A 23,539-nucleotide genomic window follows, 5' to 3' on the forward strand; every position below is an offset into this window, starting at 1 on the left:
ATCAAGGAAGTCTTAGTGCTCTGGCCTGAGTAAGTTGGTAAATGGTGGTACCATTTAATGAGACAAGAGAGACTGAAGAAGCGGGTCTGAGGGAGGCAGAATGTGTGAGTATTGGAAGGAATTGTAAGTTATCCAAGTCACAATGACAAGTAGATATTTGAATAAACAAGTCTGGAGGCATTAGGAGTAGGGATGTTAATGTGAGAGAGGTTCACTTTTATATTATATTTAAAGCCAAGGAATGGAATCACTTAGAGAGTAACCCTAGAGAGAAGAGGGCTTATAACTCAGCCCTGAAGCCTTCTCACACTTGGAAAGGTTGATAAGAGGAGGAGAATATCGAAAGGAGACAGAAGAGGAAAACTGACCGAAGGGCACAGTGAATAAAGCACCTCAAGAAGAAGAGAGCAATACACGGCCTCGAAATGATGAGACTTGAGAATTGATCATCAGATTTGGCAAGGAGTCATTGTTTTTTGATCAGTGGAAGAGTTTCAGGGGGAGGAAGCAGTAAAAGAAGAGAAATTGATGATGCAGGTGAGAGATAATTTTGAGGGTCAAGACCTTTAGTTAGGAAGAGGCCTAGTGAGTGAATTGGGCTACCACATGAGACTGTGTAGAGTGAGGAGAACACTAAGGCAGGTCTGGGAAGAGTCCTGATACCCAAAAGAGGCACAGAGGAAGAATTGCCCACAAGGCCATTGAGAAGAAGTGAACATAGAAGTTGAAGGTGAGCAAGGGAGTACAGCAACATGGAACCCAAAAGAAAAGAGGGTTTCAAAGATGGCGTGGTCAGCTGTTTCCAATGCTATTCAGAAGCCAAGTAGATTAATAACTTATTTGTACCCAACGGATTAGCTCCAAGGAGGTTACTGGTGATTTTGGGCAAGGTGATTTCAGTGTAGTGTTGTTGGCATAAGTCAGACTCCACCTGAGGTGAGGTACTGGAGAAAACAAATGTAGTATAGAACTCTTTCAAGAATTTAGCCATAAGGGAAGGAGAATCAGTAAGGCAGAGACGTGAGGTGGTGGTTTTTTCTTTTTTTTTTTTCTATTTTTTTAAAGATGAAGAGCATGTTTGAGTGTTGCTGGGAGGAAGCCCAGGATACAGGAGAGAGAGGGTTTAACCGAGGGGCGAAAGTTCCTACGAAGTAAGAGCGGACAGTGTCTAGAGCAAAGGTGATCAATTTTCCCTTCACAGAAAATGCGAAATGTTCAGGAGGACGTTTGACAGTGAAGGTAAATTTGAGTTTGTGGCAGGAAGTTGATGGATAAATGGCTAGATTAAAGGTTGGAGTCTTCTTTATTTTGAAACAAACCATAAGTTTGGAGATAGAGAAGGTTGTGCATTTTCTCAGGTGGGTTCCAGATGGTGCCAAAAAGAAATCTCAAAGGAGAAGGCAGGGATGAGGGCTCACGTCTGAAATAGGTGAGCAGGGTTGATGTGGAAGAAAATTCACCCAAGGTAGAAATGGGATGATGGACCAATCCTTTGCTGGCACCCAAACCCTGATCAATTTTGGAATCATACTTAATGACATGGCAACTTGAGTATTTAGCCTTATAGACTATGGATAAAATATAAAAAAAGGTAACTCCGAAACATTCAGGTCAAAATGTAGCCAAGCGCCCAAGTCTCCAGCAAGCGGGGTCTTCGGATTTCCCAATGAGAATAACGACTTTATTTTTATATTTTAGTGAAAAACACTAATTTCAAACCAGACATTCTGGAACCTGAGAAGGACACACTGGAAGTAGAACTTGGTAAGCGGGAATGCACCATTGACCTTGAATGACATTGCGCTTCTGGGATTAGGTCCAAGTGTGAAATAAGGAAAAGAACGCTGGGCTTTCAGGTCAAACAGAATTGGACTAGCTTTGTGACCTTGTACTGTTAGTTAAGACTCAGCTTTTCAAATCTGAAAATAGACATAGTAAAACTGTCTTCCCAGGGCTGCACTGAGAAGTAATGGGCCACTACGTGTTAAGTAATGTGATGATATACAGTGAGTGGCGTATTGGACACGACTGATAGATTGATTCCCCCAGGAAAGTGGTTATGTATATTGGTAAGGTCCATGGGTTATGTCTACACATTTGCCAACTTGAGTAGCTCTAATCCTTATGAAGATGATGTTTTTTTCTGACCTTTGAGAGAGGAATACTATAATCTCCGGTCACGCAATTTGTATTACAAAGTAGTGTCTACTTCTGCCTAGAGGGGAAGAACAACTTTTCTCTGATCTCCTTTCATTTTGTCAACTTCAGTAGTATCCATGTCTTCCTATACTACGAAATAACATGGCCCTATCTTAAAACCAAATCGTTGTTTCCGATAAAATTAGTGTACTTTTAAATGCTCATAAAACATTCATAGTTACACACACAAAAAAAAGAAATATAAAAATAGATACTATGGTATAGGACCAGTAGGTGGCAGTAGTGGTGTACTCTGATTCTAGAAATAGAAATGGCGTTATGGGCACCATCACGTGAAAGACAAGGGAAGAAATTAATTAATTAGAAATAGCTAAGTTACATATGGTAACAGTGAATTTTATGGCATTACTAGGGGAAAAAAACAGTGCTAAGGTGCAAAGATTTGTTTTCAAATGGAGTCCCTAACTATGTCATGATTAACTATCAAGTTTGAGAGAGCGTGTATCTGGATACCCTTTACAGAGAAAATGGGTGGAAAGAGGGTGGTGTGAAAATATGTATGTCTGTCTACAGTACATCATTCTAAAAAATCTCACCCGCACACCTAAATAAATTCTTTAAATTACATGCTACAGTAACCTCGGGATTTTCATTTAATATACAACTATTGGTTATTAAATGGCGCCGTGGTTAAAGCCCTCGGCTACTAAGGGAAAGGTTGGTAGTTCAAACCCACCAGCCACTCTGCAGGAAAAAGATGTGGCAGTCTGCTTCCATAAAGATTACAGCCCTGGAAACCCTGTTGGGCATTTCTGCTCTGACCTAGGGGGTTGCTGAGAGTCACAATCGACTGGATGGCAGTGGGTTTTCATGGGTACCCTCAGGCCAGGGTTCCTGGGTGGTACAAATGGTTAATATGCTAGGCTGCTAGTTGAAAGGCTGGGAGTTTGAGTCCACCCAGCTGTGCCTTGGAAGAAAGGCCTGGCAATCTACTTCCAAGAAAATCAGGCATTGAAAATTGCATGAAGCACAGTTCTCCTCTGACACACGTGGGGTTGCCATGAATAAGAATCAACTCAACAGCCACTGGTTTCTACTCTCAAACCATATCAGGCACCTTGAAGATATGATCATATTAATCTTCACTTTAAGAACATACAGTTACATGTCTGAGATACAACTATTGCCCATTAAAGACAAACATACCTGGTTTTATTTCTTTCTAGGTAAGACACATGCAGCTAACTTGTTTCACCCCTAAACCTGACCGCTGCAGGAAGCACAGTGATCAGGTCATGTCCTCCTTCACACAGGACGACGACACGTTCTCATGGCCTTCCTTCCCGTTTTCACTGGCCTCTTTATTTTCAGGAAAGCCTTTAGCTCTTAACTGCAAAGTACGATTTGGCTTCGAAAAGGACTTTAAACCTGTGGTGAGATGGTACATAAAAGACCCAGACCAGGAACAGGAAGTCCCCTTACCTGAGGGGAGCAGGTAAGAAGAAAATGAGCAGACTATACTCTTTGCAACCCACACTAAATGTTTCCACCTTAGAAACCTCTAAAATACACACCCAAAAAAAAAAAAAAAATACACACCCAACAGCGTATAAATACTTGGTTAATGGTGTAGTCTCCTGCACCAACCAACGGGGAACACAAAAGGACAGAAATGCAAAGTGCATGCTAATTTTAAACATGGAGGCCAAGTACAGATTCCCATCAAGCCATAGAAAGTACTATTTAAGTTATTTTAAAGCTCAGTTTGAAGCAACAGTTTGATGTGGCTGCCCTAAAATTCAAGCGAAAACACAGGTAAACGTGCTGACCCAGGCTACTTGCATAGAGGAGAAAACGCTGCCCACCTCACATCCTATTTTAACTGATGTCTTACCATTCAGAGTATATGGTGAATTCAGGAATCCAAATTTTGACGGTCATTGACAGCCTGGAATGTATCCAGACAAAGTGGCGCAATAATATGGAGTCTGGCAAAAAAAAAAAAAAAAAAACATAAAGTGACAAAGAGTTAAAGCAACTTATCTTAGCAAAGAGCAGACTGGAGGCAGGAGAGCTGTCTCGAAATATTTGAGAACTATCAGAATTGACTCGACGGCAATGGATTTGGTGTTTTGGATTTTGGTTATCATACTTTATGAGAAAATTGACTTAAGTTTGTTTCTATCCAGAACAAAGAATTTACTCGTGAGAGATTTTGGTTGATTAAATAGAAATGAAAAGTCCAGACATTTAAAATTATACAGCACCTCACAAAGCTGGACTTCTGTCCCTGAAAGAGCCAAAGGATTTGAATCCAGTCTGTTGGGCATGTAGCTAAAGGATCCAAAAAAACCCCATAACGATCCTATAGGATAGAGTAGAACTGCCCCATAGGGTTGTCAAGGAGCAGCTGGTGGATTCGAACTGCCGACCTTTTGGTTAGCAGCCAAGCTCTGCATCACTGTGCCGTCAGGACTCCTGCTAAAGGATACATTTGCTTATTTTTCTGAGGGTCTGTCTCAAAGTCATAGGCTATGCATTAAAGATTTCCTTCTGATATTAAAAAAAAAAAAAAAATTCAATGAACAATTGTAAAATAAGTTTAAAAACTCTGTATCACTACAAAAATTTAAGGACAGATTTTGGAAACAGCAATAAAATTTGGCAAGAATTCCTAAGACAAGGAAGTCATTGGGTCTCATATCAAGTTGATACCGCATTCAAGTTCAAAGCAGCCAAGTATGGCAAGGAGAGGATGGTTTGACATCACACAGCCCTGGCTTTCAGTCTGTTTTCCACCAATTAACAATGTGACCCTTAATTGCTATGCGCCTCCCTTGCCACATCCATAACCTGTGGATAAAAATGGATACCTTGCAAGGCCATTGTAAGGAGCGGATACAGGACGGGGCATGCTCTCACAGTCCTGGTACGTAGGAAGCAGTCAACGAATACAAGCTGGTATTGCAGACCTGGAGCCCTGGGGTGCAGTAGTTAAGAGCTTGGATACTAAACAAAAGGTTGGCAGTTCCGATCCACCAGCTGCTTCCTGAAAACCCCATGGAGCCATTCTACTCTGTTCTATACGGTCACTATGAGTTGGAATTGACTGGACGGCAACATGTTTTGGTTTGGAGCCCTGGTGGCAACTTGGTTAAGAGCTCAGCTGCTAACCAAAAGTTCAGCAGTTTGAATCCACCAGCCGCTCCTTGGAAACCCTATGGGGCAGTTATACTCCTTCCCATAGGATCGCTATGAGTTGGAATTTGACTTGATGGCAATAGGTTTGGTTTTTGGTTTGTTGTAGACTTGGCAGTGCACCTCAGAGTAACAGAGCCTAAAACATTATCTACATAAACAGATTCATTAATGTGAAGACTAACTGTAGTCAGCAACTTGAGAGAATCTACGTTGTGAATAAATGCAGAGGCTTACAACTTCTTGGAGGGAGCAGAATGGCACAGGAATCAGCTGTGTGACTTTGGGCCTCTCGCTCACTTTCTGTACCCCAGCTGTGTTGCTGGCCAAGTTAGGATGACCATACTATCACCATGTAGGGTTCCTTTGAGGTGAGAATAGAGGAGATTCAGTAGTTCAGGTTTAGTGCTTAGAAGAGTGTCTGATACGCACCTGGTATGTCCTCAGTAAAGCTAGTCATTTTTAATATTTTTTCTAAATTATTGTTGTCATCTGTTCTCAAGGGGAATTTTTAGGGCAAAGAAGGTCAAGTGATGTCCACAAGTAAAATTTGTCTTAGTATAAACACTTAGAATGTCAAGCTAAAGTCCAGGGTTACCAAGAAAAATGCAATTGAACATAGGTACTGGATGGAACAAGATTTTCCTCACATAGACAGACAGAGCAAGGTCAGCTTCAAAAGTGGGTGCTGGTGCCCCACGGTCAGCGGGTCATTCCCCACAGCTAATGCAGCGCTGGTGGTGTGCACGTATCCCCCTCTCGTGTTGCAGTTGAAGGATCTCCTTCCTTTCCCACCTAGAGCAGATACGGAGACGGGGTGCCACACAGTGTGCATGTTTACTTAAACAGTTCTTGGAAATGTTGACGTGTGCTCAGCGGTTTGTTGATAGTCCACCAGCTGCTATGGGTTGTGTTGTGGGTCGATACCCTTGGAAAGTGAGTCAGCCAACGCTCATCCCATCCAAGAAGTCAAGGTAGTATATCTGGTCCTAAGCACAAGGTTCATTAGTGGGTTACAAGCTGCACTCAACCTGTTTCCTTCTACATAGAATTCTTCTTGTTGTTGTTGCTAGATGCCATCAAGTCAGTTCCAAATCATAGCGACCCAGTGTACAACAGAACGAAGCACTGCCTGGTCCTGCGCCATCCTCACAATCATTGTTAGGCTTGACTTCATTGTTGCAGCCACTGTCTCAATCTACCTTGTTGAGGGTCTTCTTCTTTTTCACTGACCCTCTACTTTACCAAATATGATGTTTCTCCAGGGACTGGTCTCTTCTGATAACATGTCTCATGACAAAGTCTCACTCACCATTCTCGTTTCTAAGGAGCACTCTGGCCGTACGTCTTTCAAGACAGATTTGTTCATTCTTCTGGTAGTTCACGGTATATTCAATAGTTTTTGTTAATATCATAATTCAAAGGTGTCAATTCTTTTTTGGTCTTCCTTATTCGTTGTCCAGCTTTCCATGCGTATGAGGTGATTGAAAATACCATGGCTTTGGTCAGGCACACCTTAGTCCTCAAAGTGACATCTTTGCTTTTCAACAATTCTTAGCAGATTCAAGAATTTAATCAAGAGTGAACCTTCTCTCTGACCACCTTAAACTCTGGCATCTCTTTATACTCTTTGAGCTTATAGATAACAATTTTCTGATATTCAAATGGTCGCCCACTTACATGAGTTCCCAATATGGCAAATAAGTGTTAATTGATGTTGCTGAATGGGCATGGCTTTTTCTTTTCCCCCTAGTAATACCTCCATGTTGAAGGATGAAGTCATCCAGCATGTTCTCTCTTTGGAAGAAGTTACTCAGAATGACCTTCAAAGGAAATTCATTTGCTTTGCCAAGAACTCAGTCGGAAGCACTACCCGCTCCATCCAGCTGAAAAACAAGAAAGGAGGTAAGCCAGGAAAGTTGCCCCAGAATGCAGGTAATTGTTTTTGCTGAAAGGAGAGGAATTTTTCTAAAGAACAGTAATGATGATGATGATGATAGCAGTTAACATTTACTAGGTGCCAGACACTGTTCTAAGCACTTTGCTTGTATTAATACATTCAGTCCTCTCAAGCACTATTATCTATATTTTATAGGTAAGGAAACTGAGGCACAGAGCAGTTAAAACCTTGACCAAAGCCACACAGCTACTAAGTGGCACACCAGTATTCCAGAGCTGGCCCTCATAAGTAATATACAGCATCTGTGGAACTGTTAGGAAACCCTTCATTCATTCTACAAATACCTATGGGGTATGTCCTATACGGGAGGTACTGTTCTAGGACCTGGCTCCCTTTCGTGTTTGTCTTTCCCTGCCTCTGAATCCTGGAGCATGATGGTCAGGTAGAGAGACTGGAAGAGAATGTAGTCTCACTCAGTGTTCAGAGTGACACATGTGTATCAGAGGCTGTATTGTAGTCTTTTAAAGCTAGAGTGGAAACTATACTCCAAACTTTTTTTTTTCCTTGGAAGGAATGGTCTTTAAACTTCATTAAGAAGGTGCATAGAGATTAAGTTCACATCATTCATTTGTTCATTCATTCTTTCAACTAATAGATTGAATAGATTCATTCAACTCGTACGTAGATCCAAAACAAGAAGGTTTTGACTGTTAGGCTTAAATAAATCCATGTTTATGCCTGGCCTGTAGGAGGCGCTCTGTAACAGTGGCTGCCCTAAGTAGAGGTGTGTAGAGGGTCCTGTGTTAGACATTGTGGAGGGTGTGAAGGTAAACCAGGTGTCGCTCCTTAGACTTTAGTTGTTGTGCTGTTAGATGCCATTGAGTTGGTTCCGACTCTGGTGACCCTGTATGTACAACAGAACAGAACACTTAGTGGTTAAATGAAAATAATTTACAATATATAATTAAAAAAAAAATCAGAAAAACCAAACCTGTTGCTGTTGAGTCGATTCCAACTCACAGTGACCCTATAGGACAGAGTAGAACTGTCCCATGGGGTTTCCAAAGAGCACCTGGTGGATGAGAACTGCTGATCTTTTGGTTAGCAAATTTATAATTAGAGGGATACAAATGGATTGTGTGAAAGTTGATGGAGAAGAAAAATTAAAAACAGCTACAGTCAGGTTCCCAGACTACCCAGATCTAGTAAATGCCATTCCCCTGGGTTCTTGGAGTTTATTGTGAGATAGTTCCCTCAAGATTAGTCCAAAGGACTGACGGACCACATCTACCATGACCTCCACCAGACTGAGTACAATGAGATGATGCCCAGGCACCACCAGTGAGTGCTCTGATGGGGATCAAAATAGTGGACCCCGGACAGAACTGGAGAAAAATGTAGAAAAAAATTCTAACTCAAAAAGAAAGATCAGACTTGCTGGCCTGTCAGAGACTGGAGAAACCCTGAGAGTATGGCCCCGGACAGCCTTTCAGCTCAGGAATGAAGTCACTCCTAAGGCACACCCTTCAGCCAAGACTGGACGGGCCCATAAAACAAAACAAGACTAAGGGGCACACCAGCCCTGGGGCAAGGACTAGAAGGCAGGAGGGGACAGGAAAGCTGGTAATGGGGAACCCCAAGGTTGAGAAGGGAGAGTGTTGACATGTTGTGGGGTAGTTAACCAGTGTCAAAAAACAACGTGTATACTGTTTAATGAGAAACTAGTTTGTTCTGTAAGCCTTCATCTAAAGTACAAAGAAAATAATTATTTAAAAAAATGTTCCCTCAAGATATGATTTGAGACAGTCCCAGATTCAGAAAGAATGCTGCCAACAGCAGTTATTTTGACAAAGAAATAGGGATGGAAAAGGACTTCGGTTGGCCCACAGCTGGCCTGAATATGATCCTGTCAAAATTCAGGAATGCTTTCTCCACATTTGTTGATGTTTCTCTACGTTTGCTCGTCTTTCTCTATGTTTGCTCATGGCTACGTCTTCTCCCCAGCGGTTTTCATATACATACTACTTGGCACCATCCTGACCCTGGTGGGTGTGCTGCTGGCGAGCGCGCTCCTCTACACCTACTGGATTGAAGTGGTGCTGCTGTACCGAACTTACCAGAGCAAGGACGAGACGCTCGGGGGTAAGGACGACCTAACACGGGGCATGGTAACCTTGGAGCCTCTGACTTTTCCTCTCAGAACTGACTTGGAGGGCATGTTAGTAAGGATTCTCCAGAGAAAGAGAACCAGTAGGACACACACACACACTGACACACACACTGACACACACATACACACACTGATTTGAGGAACTGACTCATGTGGTTGAGCGGGTTGCCAAGTCAAAGCTCCGCAGGTCAGGAGGCAGAGTGGAAACGCCAGCAGTCTCGAGTACAAAATTTGAGCTTAAGTGGCAAGCTAGAAACTCTGGTGGGATATCTATGTTATTGTCTTCAGGCAGAAGTCCTTCTCTCCAAGAAAGCTGTTTTTTCTGTTAAGGCCTTCAACTGATTAGATAAGGCCCACCCATATTCTCCAGGCTAATTTCCTTTACTGAGAGTCGACTGATTTAAATGTTAATCACACCTACAAAACATCTTTATAGCAACACCTAGACTAGAGTCTGACCAAAGGTTTGGGCACCGTACCTTAACCGAGTTGACACATAAAATTAACCACCACAGACAGTTATAAAAGACCTGGGCAATAGAAAGTGCTATCACTAACAGTGGGCTTTGTTTCTGCAGACTTATCTTAAGGAAAGAATTTCAGAGGCCTTCTGCCTCCCCCCCAAAATCAAAACCCGTTGCCACTGAGTTGATTCTGACTCATAGCAACCCTAGAGGTCAGAGTAAGTACAACTGCCCCATAGGGTTTCCAGGGAGCACTTGGTGGATTCGAACTGCCGAATCCTTTTTGGTTAGCAGCGGAGCTGTTACCCACTACTTTAGAGGCCTCCTGTCTCCCAGCACTTGAAAAAGATGTGGGGTCTGCACATCAGGGCTCGCCTGACCAGGCTTCTATCGGGGACCTAGTGCAGCTGTGTGTGGGGACTCTCAGCACTGAGGGAGTTTGGGCAGCCAGCTCAGGCCAAACTCGGCAAGCATGAGGGAGGAGCTCAAGACATGGTTGTCCCCAGATATAAGGGCACAGCCCTAAGGCTTTGAGACCCTTCTCCCAGCTCTGGTGGCCTCACACCTGAGAGGGCTGGGAGCAGGCAGAGAAGCAGCTTCTTCTCATTCCTAAACCAGGATTATGGCAGATGATTCTACTATAGGCAATGTTGGATTTAACAAAAACATCTCTCCTAGCTAACCTAAAGCAATGTGAGAAATAACCTTCCCATGCCCCAGTTTTCTCATCTGTAGAATAGGACAATGACAGCAGCAACCACAAAATAAGTTGGGTGGGTCCACGGAGTTAAGACCTATTAAGCAGTTAGAACAGTGCTCCATGCATAGTGGACACTCGGTACATGCGGTATATTGGCTACTTATATTCTCACAGCAATCCTGTGAGCAAGGCAGAGAGAGAGAGGTGAATCACTTGCTCAAAACGGAATTGCTAGGAAGCGTTGGAGCTGGGATTTGGACCCAGGCAGTCTAGTTTAAGAAGCACCATTAGCTATGGTATCAGTTGGCTTCACTTGTAAAACAAAGGACTTTAAGATGGGGAAAATGGACTGAAAAGTGTGAAGTCCTGTAAAATGCAAGTCCTGTTATTATTAATAAAGTATCTGTCAATTTCCCTCACGAGGCTGGAAAATAATGTTTACTATTTGCTTTAGAATGAATAGCTGGTCTGTTTTTTTTCTAGCTTAGGAAAAAAAAATCTCTAAAGTTAGAATGTTTGCAGTTAGAGCTAGAGACTCAGTGACTTGGAAAGGGCAGAGTCCCTCTGTACAATATTTCTGTTGGATTCCAGGGATATTTACCTTCCTCTGATGGCCTCTCCAAACTCCAGCGCTTTGCCCTCAATACGAACTTTGGGAAGAGTCGTCACCTCATCAGGGACAGAGCCAATAAAGAAATGTATCAATTTCACCTGGCTTTATACCAGTTATTGAGAACAGGTATTAGAAATTCTTCAGCCAAGAGTTTTCGAGCTTTTTAAATTTGAGAGATTTTTTAGCTGTTTTGAATTGAGCAAATTATGTAATCAAGATCCTAATCTTGCCCTGGGCGACTTCATTTTTCTTTTACTAAATGCTGTTTGGCTTAAGATTCTAGAGCTTGCATAAAAGAGTTAAAAAAAAAAAAAAAAAAAGAAAAAAAGGACACGTTTAAATGTATCCTTTCTCTTCTCTGAAAATAGTCTTAGGACTCCGGTCAGGGAGGCGGGGTTTTCAAGGACGGTGATGCAGTGCCCTCTGCTGGCCAATCTCAACTTTTTAAACACAGCGACTGTTCTCTTTTAGAGTTAATCAAAATGTCAGAACTGGGGAACGCATAAGAGGTCACCTAATACTCCCACGCTCCAATTTTCTAGCTGAAGAAACTTAGTGTTTCCAAATCATAGAAAACTCTTAATTTTTCTGTCACATGGATATGGAAGGAATTGAAGCAACCACGAAGTGTTACACTTTTAAACTGAACAACACTTAGCTGCTAGTCTTGCTCCGTGAATTTCTTCCCATCCACCTGGACAGTAAAATGCTGCCTAGATTGGCCTCCTGCCTCAGCTCATCGGTCCCCTGCTCTTTTGACTCTTGGACCTCATGACGTTCTGGTCCTTTTCTGTTCCTGGCATTTCCATCTACTAAGGCAAGGAGCCCTGGTGGCACAGTGGTGAGGAGCTTGTTGCTAACAGAAGGTTGGCAGTTCAAATCCACCCTACGGGGCAGTTCTATTCTGCCCTATAGAATCACTATGAGTTGGAATCCACTGGACAGCAATAGGTCTGATTTGGAAGGCCTCTTTTTTAGGTCCACGTTGAGCAGGTGTGCTAACAAACAGAATCAACAACCAGCACTATTGTTTACTATTTTGCTACATACTACTTGCTAGGCATTGTGCTAAGTGCTAACATAGGAACCAGGTGTGTCCAATTCCAAAGCCAGTGAGTTAACTTTTAGGATTTTCTACCTCCTCCAGTTAGTTGTTTAGCGCATCCTGGTATCAACATGCATTTGTGATAATTTAGTCAACAGAGGCATATAAGATCTTTAAACATCCTAAAACAAGTTCCAAAAATACAGCTCACCATCTAGAAGGGGGAGAATGGGTATTTATTCTGTACCTTCTGTAAGCACTCCATTATACATTATTTCATGCAGCCCTTAAACCAGCCTGCAATGGAGTTACTATTGTCCTCATTTTGCATAAGGGGATTCAAATCTAGACCTATGTTCAAATATAGGTGTATATATTGTTGCTGTTCTCTTGTGCCGTCCAATCGATTCCAAGATTCCAACTCGTGGCAACCCTGTGTGTTTCAAAGTAGAACTGCTGCACTGGGTTTTCTTGGCTGTAATCTTTACAAAAGCAGACCAGACCTTTATGCCACCTGGAAACTCGTGTGTGTGTGAGTGTGTGTGTGTGTGTGTGTGTGTGTAAGGCTCCTGGGTGGCACAAGTAATTTTCCATCAATTGCTAACCTAAAAGTTGGTGGTTCAAACCCACCCAGGAGCTCCACGGAAGAAAGACCTGGCTATCTGCTTCTGTAAAGATTACAGCCAAGAAAATAAGCATTTCTACTGTTGTACACGGGGCCGCCCTCAGTCAGAATTGACTTGCCCGGGAGGTGGATATATATAAACTTTATAATAGCTCTATAAGGGGATCTTTTTCTGCTACAAATGCAAGGTTATAGGTCTTAGCAGAGCTTTGCTCCCTGGACATTATCATGCTTTTATAGTGCTGACTTCTCTTTGATGGGTAACTAATGAGACAGAAACACAGCAGATGCAAAGAAAGCTCAGAGCAACTCCCAAATGCACGTGAGCAGGCCCCAGCTGTTTGACCTTACCTCAGTAAAAACGAAGTCACATTTCCTAAATTAGAATTAGACTTTGGGTAGACAACACCACTCAGTCGTGTGACTTGAAATTGCTACAGCAGCTCCTTTTTTTAAAATGAATTCTGTGAAAATCTTAAATCTTAATTTTTATCCATTTAACATACATGTAAAGTATATGTATGTGTACCCCGTAGTGGAACCATGCAAATGGCCACTTTTTTTATTGTCTCTCTTTTCAGATAAAAAGGAATTTGATGCTTTTGTGTCCTATGCGAAGTCGAGCTCCTTGGAGAGTGAGGTCACTTCATCTCCGAGTGAGGAAAACTTGGCTTTGAATCTGCTTCCTGAAGTTTTGGAAAACAAATATGGATACACCTTGTGTTTGCTCGAAAGAGATGTGGCCCCAGGAGGAGGTAGGTCCTGCTTGCCAAGACACGCCATAGGGCAAAAAGGACAGTCGTGGGCAAGATCTTCATAAGTGTCCTCTGTCGTTCTTTCTGTTGGGATATACGTCTTATGGAAGATGCTATGAGGTTGGCACATCTTGGGTAACAACATAGAAAAGAACGTGTTCCGAGACATGAACCATCATCAAAAAAAAAGAAAAACGACACTTCAGAAGAAAATATATTGGGTCTGGTGGCAGAGCCCTGGTGGTACAGTGGTTAAGAGCTCGGCTGCTAACCAAAAGGTCAGCAGTTCAAATCCACCAGCCACTCCTTGGAAACCCTGTGGGGCAGTTCTACTCTGTCCTATAGGGTCGCTATGAGTTGGAATCAACTCGACAGCAACAGATTTAGGGATGCCTTTCAGAACAAAGATCTCTCTACTGCCTTCTTGGTAGGGAGTTGTCTCTGTCATTCTGGACAAGTGTCCCCTGCTCTCTGGGGACTGTGTCCTCTACCCCTAACTTAGTAGTGGGGAAGCCTTAGTCTTGGGTCAAGCAGGATCCTCAGGCCCTGGTCCTACCCCCAGGCTATCCATAAGGGGTCCAGGCCTCAGCCTACCCCACTATTGCCTCCTCTGCTCCAGGTACCACCACCAAGGTACCTGGGACATTCCACAGCCCTGTCTTATCCCCACCTTACCTTGTGCCAAGAGCTTTGCTCCTAGAGGAATTGGCAAGGTGGGGAGACAGAACACGGGGAGGAATATAAAATCGAGAGTCGCTAGACACTAGGATACATTTTCAATTGTTGCTTGAAGAAGTGACATAGTAAACCAAGTTTTTTTCCCCTTACTTAAGAGCATGCATTGCAAGGGACCCTTTGGATGAACATAGAAGAATCCAGCTTATCGTAACTCAGAGTTTAATAATAACAATTTACAAATAATCAAATTCTTTATCTCCAGTGTACGCAGAAGAGATTGTAAGTATTATTAAAAAAAGTAGAAGAGGAATATTTATCTTGAGCCCCAGCTATGTCAACGGACCCAGTGTCTTTGAACTACAAGCAGCAGTGAACCTTGCCTTGGACGATCGAACACTGAAACTAATTTTAATTAAGTTCCGGTCCTTCGAAGAGCCGGAGTCTCTACCTCATCTTGTGAAAAAAGCTCTCGGAGTCTTGCCCACCATCCCCTGGAAAGGTTTAAAGTCAGTTCCTCCCAATTCCAGGTTCTGGGCACGAGTCCGCTACCACATGCCTGTGAAAAACCCTAAAGGACTTACGTGGAATCATCTAAGAATTATTCCAAGGATATTTTCACTGGAAAGGACTAAGTAAGTCAGAAACCACTAGGAGGAGCTCCCAGCCCAGACAATGGTGACCATGGGCCCTTAAAGATCTCCCCTCCAGGTCCTGGGCGAGCAGAGATGATGGGGGACAGAACCCACGGCATTAATTAGGCTGATATAACATTGAACACATCTTCTGCCAGCCCCAAACAAGCTTTTCAGGCACTGGGCGGAGGTTGAGGCTGCAGTCTAGAGCCTTTGGTTGTCTGGAGTGGACAAAGAGGGCAAATTCTTCGGAACCTGGCGCCCACTCGACACCCATCTCCTGACACGTTCTCAGTGGTCTGGGCAGAATCAGCAGGTATAGCCACTTTTGCTTTGTGGCTATGAACTGCCATGTCTGCTATGTATTGTACATATGACTTTCTGTACATTTTTTAATCAAATAAATATTATTTTATGTCCCTGAGTGTCATAAATAGCTTGCTCTTGGTTGTTAACCAAAAGGCTGGGGTTAAGCCATCCAGCGGTGCCATGGAAAAAAGGCCTGGATATCTGCTCTTGTAAAGATTACAGCCAAGAAAACCCTATAGAGCTCAGTTCTACATTGCCATGAGTTGGAACTAACTAGGCTACAGTGGGTTTGGTTGGGGGTTTAGTGATAAAACTCTGCCTAAAGCTTCTCTCTAAGGAAGACAGTTCTTATTCTTTGTTTACCCAATGACTCTGGACCACAGAAAGCAAGTAGGAAAAGCAGAGACCAAGGGGACATGGAGCAGACAAGGCTCTATTGTATCTCTCTGAGAGAATGAAATAAGGAAAGGAGCTCCTTTTGGGGTTATTATTTGGGGTTATTACACAAGGCTTGGTGAGCAGAGTAGGTTCATTTCAGCTCCTCTTTGTCCCCTTGGCCAGAGGCCTTTGCACAGGCATGAAGTATACAACCTTACTTAGGGGCACTGAAAGTAGGGCCAAGTGGGCCAAAAATAGTAGGCCAATGAAGAGACAGAGAATGAACCAGGAATTATGTGCAAAGTAGAAAGGCAGTGGCAAGAGTCAGTAGTCTAGGTAAGAGTCTGGAAAATAGGAAGTATATACACGGTTAAAAAAAACAGCAAGAGTGGAGCTTAAGCAGAGCTTTAGTCTGAGTCGTTTCCCTGTTGAGGCAGGCACCACTTGTGGGTGTTTCCTGACCTCGCAGACTCAGTTTAAGTTCTCCTAAGTAACGGGGTGATATGCTGGAGTCTCACGCAGCTGTTCCTGAGACAAGGCTAATTTCAACCTCATACGTTTGCTTTTCTTTACGAAAAGTTCAACCGGCTGTTAAGATGGTGTTCTAGTCATACATGGATGGAAGACCTTCACTTTGTCTTCTCTGATGGAAATGATCCAGCATTTGAGCCACAAAGAAAAGCAACTTCTGGACTCACTCACTAATAATGGGTCACCTCCAGGGATCTGAATGCAATCCATGTTCAAAGCGGCTAAAAAGCAGTGTCATCTGGTCACTGCTTTTGGTGCCTGTGTGAAAATGCTCTTCAGCTCTTTCTTCACAGAGGCACCCACATCATAGAAACCACTGTGGTTTTGGCACCAACCAACATCCTTGTTGGAAATTTCAGTGATAAAGTTAAAGATGAATTATAAGGTACAAATTATTCCTGGAGGAGGTTTCTTGTGGGAAAGATCATTGCAGGGTCTCAGCAGGGAAGAATCCACACCGTCATTGTGCCATTGTGCTATGGTGATGGCCAGGATCCCTGAGTTCTTGCCAGCTATTCTCTGAGATCTGAGACTCAGAAACCTCTTTGGCCAGTATATCTAGGTCTTAGGATTTCTAAGGTAGGTACTGTTATAAGTGAGCTATCCAGAGGTCCAGAGTTTTGTCCTTAGCTTTGCAGGAACTCAAACTGAAATTCAGATTTGTACACACACAAAAAGAGAACTATCTAGCTCTAATATTTACACTCTCTCTAAGTTGACAGGAATACTCAAGATATTAAATTAACGTTCAGAACAAAGGGTTATTTACACTTCTTACATGTAAATCAATAAAGTGAATGACTGTTATGGATTGAATTGTGTCCCCCCAAAACATGTGTTGAAATCCTAATGCCTGTGCCTATAAATATAACCCTGTTTGATAATAGGGCCTTTCTTTTGTTTTGATAATTGGTCATACTGGAGTAGGGTGGGTCCTAAACCTAATCACTCAGAAATATCTTATAAAAACAGAAGAATAGATAGGCACACAGGAGGAAGACAGACACCAGGTGAGGCCCCATCTACAAGCTGAGAAAGGATTGCCAGTAGACACCAGAAACTAGGAGAGAGGCCCACAGAAAGAACTGACACGTCCGAGGTCCTGATTTGGGCCTTTGGCTTCCAGAACTGTGCAGAAATAAACTTCTGTTCTTTAAAGCCACCCACTTGTGCTCTTTTTGATATGGCAGCACTACGTAACTAAGACAACGTCCAAAACAAATTTTCTACTGATAGGAGCCTGATTGTAACTGAACAATTGGAATCAATGGAACACAATTAGAAAAGAGTGTTATTTCCCCTTTACACCTTCTAAATAAAGGGGCCATGTGTCCTGGCTCTGGATTTATATCTGACGTACAAGGATAATTTTCATAGTGCTCCCTTTCACTCTGAAATAAAGTCCCTGATTTGGATGATGGTCACCATACCCGTAACACACAGTGTAGGGTAACTCTTACTGTCCCTGAATTACATCTCAGCATGATGGTCCCCATACCCCTAACACACAGTGCAGTGTTACCCTTACTGTCCCTGAATTACATGTCAGGATGATGGTCACCATACCCCTAACACACAGTGCAGGGTAACCCTTACTGTCCCTGAATTACATCTCAGGCAGATCTCACAACTTTCCTAATACCTTTGGGATTTTGATACCATATATTCCTAGTTATTAAAAAAATCTAGTCCATATTGGTCTCTACTCATCCAGTGTAAAAGAGAAAGAAGGAAGCCAAAGACTCAAAGAAGAAACTAGTCTACAGGACTAATACTCTACACCATGAACGATGGCCTTATCTACCCTGAGACCACAAGAACTAGACGGTGCCTGGCAACTGCTATCGGCCATTTTGATCAGGGCCACAATAGGTAGATCCTGATAGAATGGAAGAAAAATGTGAAACAGAACCTCAAATTCCTTAAAAAAAAAAGAAAAAAAACTCAGTGGACTGGTGAGACCACTTCCCAGACTGGCAACTGGAAAGTACACATGCGGACTAGGCCCAAATAGAAAGGCATTGAAACCAGAACTGGCATTGCAACATCAAGCCACAGGAGGCTGGTTATAACTGGAATCCTGAATCCAACTGGGTCAATTACCTACTAAAACAAAAAAATCAACATATTCCATAAGATTCAACAAGGCCCAGAATTGCATAACATAATAATCACAATCTTCAGGATACCATCTAAAATTACTTTTCATACTAAGAATCAGGAAAATCTGAAACTGTATGAAAAAAGGTAATCGTCACCAATGCCATAATGGCCCAGATGTTGGAATTACTTACTCCATTAAGTAAGAACAAACACTCTTGAAAGTCTCTGCAAAGAAACAGGAGATAAAAAAGAAAAGGAAGACTTAACTGGAAATTTCAGAACTTAAAAATAAAGTAACTGAACTAAAAGTCTCACTGGTGAACTCAATAGCAGAATGGAGATGCCAGAGGAAAAACCAGTGAAGCTGAAAATAGATCAATAGAAAATACCACTACTACCAGCTGCTACCGAGCTGACTCTGACTCATCGCAGCCCGTGTATATCAGAGTAGAACTGTGTTTGATAGGGTTTTCAGTGGCTGACTTTTCAGAAGTAGATTGTCAGTTTTTTCTTTCATGATGCCTCTGGGTGGACTCAAACCGCCAAGCTTTTAGTTAGAAGCCAAGCACATTAACTATATTACCCAAGGCCTCCTTAATAGAAAATATCTAGTCTGAACAACATAGAGAAAAAAAAATAATGACTAAAAAGTACAGAGCCTAAACGTTTCATGGCGTTCCACAAGAAAGGACAAAGAATAGCGCAACTAAAAAAAAGGTGGGGGAGAGGAAATAATAGCTGAGAACTTTCCAAACTTGTCAAAAGACATAAATCTAGGATTAAAAATGCTCATCTAAACCCAAGGAAGATAAACTTGAAGAAATCCATGCCAAGACATATCAAAATCAAACTGCTGAAAACAAAAGACAAAAATCTTGAAAACAACCCAAGAGAACCATGACTTATAGGCAAATAGTGATTCAAATGACTGTGGATATCTTATCAGAAACACTGCAACCAGGAAGGAAGTGGAACAGCACTTATAACCTGCTGAAAGAAAGGAATTGTCAGCCTAGAGTCTTACATTCCTTCAGTCAAACATTCTTTAAGAATGGGGGTGAAATAAAGCATTCTGAGATAAAAGAAAACTAAGAGCACTCATCGATAGCAGATTTACTCTAAAAGAATTGCTAAAGAATTCAGATTAAAAAAAAAAAATTATACCAGAAGTAAACTTGGAACATCAGGAAGGAAAGAAGAGCAACAGAAATTATCAATATATGGATAAGTATAGTAGATTGTTGCCATTGAGTCGATTTTGACTCATAGTGACCCTATATGACAGAGTAGAGCTGTCCCATAGGGTTTCCAAGGACCAGCTGGTGGTTTCAAACTGTGGTTTGCAGCCAAGTGCTTCACTACTGCGCCACGAGGGGTCCTTTCTATTTGAATCATCTCTATGGCAACGGGTTTGGTTTGGTTTTACAGTAGATTATTCTTTTCCTCTTGAGTTTGACAGTTTATAACAAAAAATTATAACTATCACTGGGATTTTAAATGTAGGTGAGGTAATATATAAGATAACAACATAAAGGGGAAAGTATAGGGGAACTTACATGTTGGTAAGGCATAAACACAACACTTGAAGTGGTAAGATACTGATGCTAAGTAGAATGTGAAAATGTACGTATGTTACATTGTAATCCTTTGTGCACCCACTAAAACAAAATAATTTAAAACATAATAGACAAAAAATAAAATACTAAAAAAGGTTTGTATAATTCAAAAGAAAGAAGGGATGGGAAAACAGAGGAACAAAAAACTGAGGAAATAGAAATCAATGGTATGTTTGACATAAATTCAAACATATCAACAATTTCATTAAAGAGAAATTATCTAAACTCATGAATTAAAGGACAGATTTTAAGAATTTATTTTTTTAAATAACCCAACTATATGGTCTCTACAATAAACACATTTCAAATATAATGATATAGGTAGGTTAAAAGGAAAATGATAGACATAAGCGTTTGAAGTGAACTTTAATCAAAAGGAAGTTGGAGTGCCTATATTAATATCAATTAAAGTAGACTTTGGCACAAAGAAAATTACCAGGTATAAGGAAGGACACTGCATGAGATGAAAGGATAAATTTGCGAAGAAGACATTAACAATCTTAAATGTGCATGCACCCAAAACAGAGCTTCAGAATAGTAAAGCAAAACCTGACAGAACTGAAATGAACAATAGATAAACCCACAATTGTAACTGGAGACTTCAATATTCCTCTGTCAGGAATCCATACAACTAGTAAATGGAATTTAAGCAAGGACGTTCAAGAACTGAACACCACCATCTAACTGGTGTTTCTCTGGACCTATTGGACACTTATAGAATGCTCCACCCAACAACAGCAGAACAGCTATTATTTTTCAAGTGAACATGGGACATTCACCAAGATAGATCATACCCTGGGTCATAAAACAAACATTAACAAGGATAAAAGAACTGGAATTATACCCTCTTCCCAGACAACCACTGCTCTACTTTCTGTCACTACAGATTAGCATATATTTTCTAGAATATTATGTCAAAGGAATCAAGGCAGGATATAGCCATTTTTTGGCTGCTTCTTTCACTTAGCAGAATTATTTTTAGATTCATCTATGTTTTCACATCTATCAATTCATTTTTATTGCCAAGACAGAGCTTAACATGGTGCTCGCTGTCGATGATAAATCCTGCAGAATCTAGTCCAGTATCACAAAGCTGATACTGAATGGTGATTTGGGAACTGAGAGATAAATAAATTGATAACAGGGCAAATCCATAAATAAATTGTTGTACATGCAAACAATGGAGTACTTTTTCAGCCATACAAATGAATTCAGCACTGATAGGTGTAACAACTTGGAAGAATCTCAAGGCATCATGCTGAGTGAAAAAAGTCAGTCTTAAAAGATTCTATTTTTCCATTCGTATGACAGTGTGAAGAAGACAAAGCTATGACAGAGAATAGATCTATTGTTTCTAGGGGCTAAGGGTGGAGGGAGGGTATGACTAGAAATGCCCCACACAAGAGAGATTTTGGGGGATGATAATTTTGGTAATTTGATTGTAATCCTCGTCTTGTAGTGGTTAAGCACTCAGCTGCTAACCTAAAGGTCGGCAGTTCGAGCCCACTAGCCGCTCTGCAGGAAAGATGTGGCAGTCTGCTTCTGTAAAGATTACAGCCTTGGAAACCCTATGGGGGAGTTCTGTGTCCTATAGGGTTGCTATAAGTCAGAATCGACTGGACGGCAACAGGATACATATATCGAAAGTTATAACACTTAACACCAAAAGGTAAATTTCATTGTATGTTAGTTTAAGACAAAATTTCAAAAATGAAAATTTCAGTCTAGTTGAAAGCTTCTCCCTGACCCAGCTTAGGTCCCCTCTACATTTCCTTAGCTAGCTGTGCGGTGGGAGAGTGTGTTCTTTTTTCTCCTTTTTCCTTCTCTTCTAGTCTGCTTCTGTCTTTTCCTTTGTTGGGTTTAGGCGGAAGAAGAATTAGGAGAGAAGGGGAAAAGGGTATTTTTATTCAGATGGTACTCTTTGCAATTATTTTTTGATTATGCAATGTTCTTTCTTCCACCTGATGCCGAACCGCCAGCCAAACTTCTGGGTGGTGTTTGGATATCAACCCTACCTGCCACCAGGACCTCCACTGTTTCATGAGCAGGCCATGCATTCTCTGGCTTCCCTCAGTTCCTGCCCCATAAAGGGTAACTCCTAAGGTCAGTTATTTCAATGGGCCTGGGTATCTTCTATCATATTCACCTGTGTCATGGGAAATCAGACACCCAGCTGCCCCACTGTACTAGGTACCCCAAATTTATGACCACCCATAACCTCAGAAAGTGACATCATTTCAAACTAAACAGATAGGATCTAGTTAAGATGAGGTCATACTGGATTAGGGTGAGCCTTACATCCAAGGACTGGCATCCTTGTAGGAAGGCCATTTGAAGACACAGAGTCTCATAGGGAGAACGCTATGTGAAGACAGAGGCAGAGATTGGAATGATGAGTCTGCAAACTAAGAGACACCAAGGATTGCTGGGACCGCTGGAAACTAGGAGGGGGGCATGGAACAGATTCTCCCTCGGAGCCTGCAGAAGGAACCGACCTTGCAAACATCTTCATCTCAGACTTCTGGGCTTCAGAACTGTGAGATAATACATTTCTGTGGTTTTATGCCTCCCAGTTTGTGGTAATTTGTTACGGCAGCCCTCGAAAATGAACAGGCCCACCATTGCTTCCACTGCTTGGCTCTCTCCCCTTGGCCGCCTGTTATGGCTATTCCAGCTGATCTCCCACTGTCAGTGATATCCTGCCGAGGATCAGGCTCCACTCTGATCTCTACAATCCAAAGGAAAAAATACCAGACTCTCCCAGGAACATCTTTTATTCTTCTACATCACAGTCTCTTGGTTGCTGTGGGGATAATAAATCTTCAGCTCAGTAAACCTTCAGCCAGGGACTGAAATATCAGTCTTCCCTGATGGCAGACAAGCACTACCTCTGTAAGTTGTTCTCTGGGAGTGCTTTTCTGGTGACAGGGCTGAGGCTTCCCGTATAGGCTGCTAAGGATTATGCTTGCTGCATCAAGTTGGCTGCCTTTAGCAAGTATTGCATGGGTTTTTCTAACGTGTGTTTGTAACTCACTGGCCTCAGATTTGTGGCATCTGCCAAAATTCAGAAAATCCCCATTTAACATCTCCTTACACCTACCCCCAGCTAAGTTGTTGTGCCCTCTTAAAACCAGCTACACACAAGCAAGTCTCTGGACAGAACCCTTACTCTTGAATATCACCCATAGACTGTTCTTACTTTTCTACTCTGGCTCATTTCCTGTCTGATGGGTTTTCACACGCCTCCACAATGGTAACTGGATTATTGAACAGACTGAACTTACCAGGATATAAGCAAAAAAATGGCTTTGTTTTTCACTCACCCTAGTCTCCCCACAATCTCTAGGGTCCCCTTCACTGCTCCTGAGCCTGCAGATCCTATAATAAGGTATTTACTAATGAACTGTTCATCAGATGGATGACCACATATAAAATTGTACCTTGAGTCTAGTTGAACTAATTACAGAGCTGTGGTAGTGACAATGCTATGGGTTCACCAAGATCGTTTCTTCTTTCTGAACACACAGGAAGACCACTTTTCCTACTGTCCATGTAGTTGGCTGGGGTCATGTGACTAATTTTTTTAGAAGGTGAGTAAAAGTGGTAAGTGATTTTTATTAACATTAAGTACAACTAAGATTAAATATCACTTCTCTACATTT

General features: G+C 41.9%; 1 protein-coding gene across 4 annotated transcripts in view; it reads left to right on the top strand.

The window, feature by feature from the left end:
- Nucleotides 1-23,388, top strand: part of IL18RAP (interleukin 18 receptor accessory protein) — a 42,366-nt gene extending 18,978 nt beyond the window's left edge. For 2 of the 4 annotated variants that reach the window (XM_010593574.3, XM_023552612.2), the window contains exons 7-12: nt 1,699-1,764; nt 3,532-3,655; nt 7,112-7,263; nt 9,263-9,400; nt 13,457-13,630; nt 14,571-23,387. In XM_010593574.3, the coding sequence (XP_010591876.3) occupies nt 1,699-1,764; nt 3,532-3,655; nt 7,112-7,263; nt 9,263-9,400; nt 13,457-13,630; nt 14,571-14,944 (1,028 nt within the window). In that variant the 3' untranslated portion in view covers nt 14,945-23,387. Of the gene's footprint in view, nt 1-1,698; nt 1,765-3,531; nt 3,656-7,111; nt 7,264-9,262; nt 9,401-13,456; nt 13,631-14,570 lie in introns of all 4 variants that reach the window. The other 2 variants (XM_023552613.2, XM_064268574.1) reach the window with 2 other exon arrangements.
- Nucleotides 23,389-23,539: the final 151 nt, after the last annotated feature.

This window comes from Loxodonta africana, chromosome 15, assembly GCF_030014295.1.
Source record: "Loxodonta africana isolate mLoxAfr1 chromosome 15, mLoxAfr1.hap2, whole genome shotgun sequence".
Classification (NCBI taxonomy): Eukaryota; Metazoa; Chordata; class Mammalia; order Proboscidea; family Elephantidae; genus Loxodonta; species Loxodonta africana.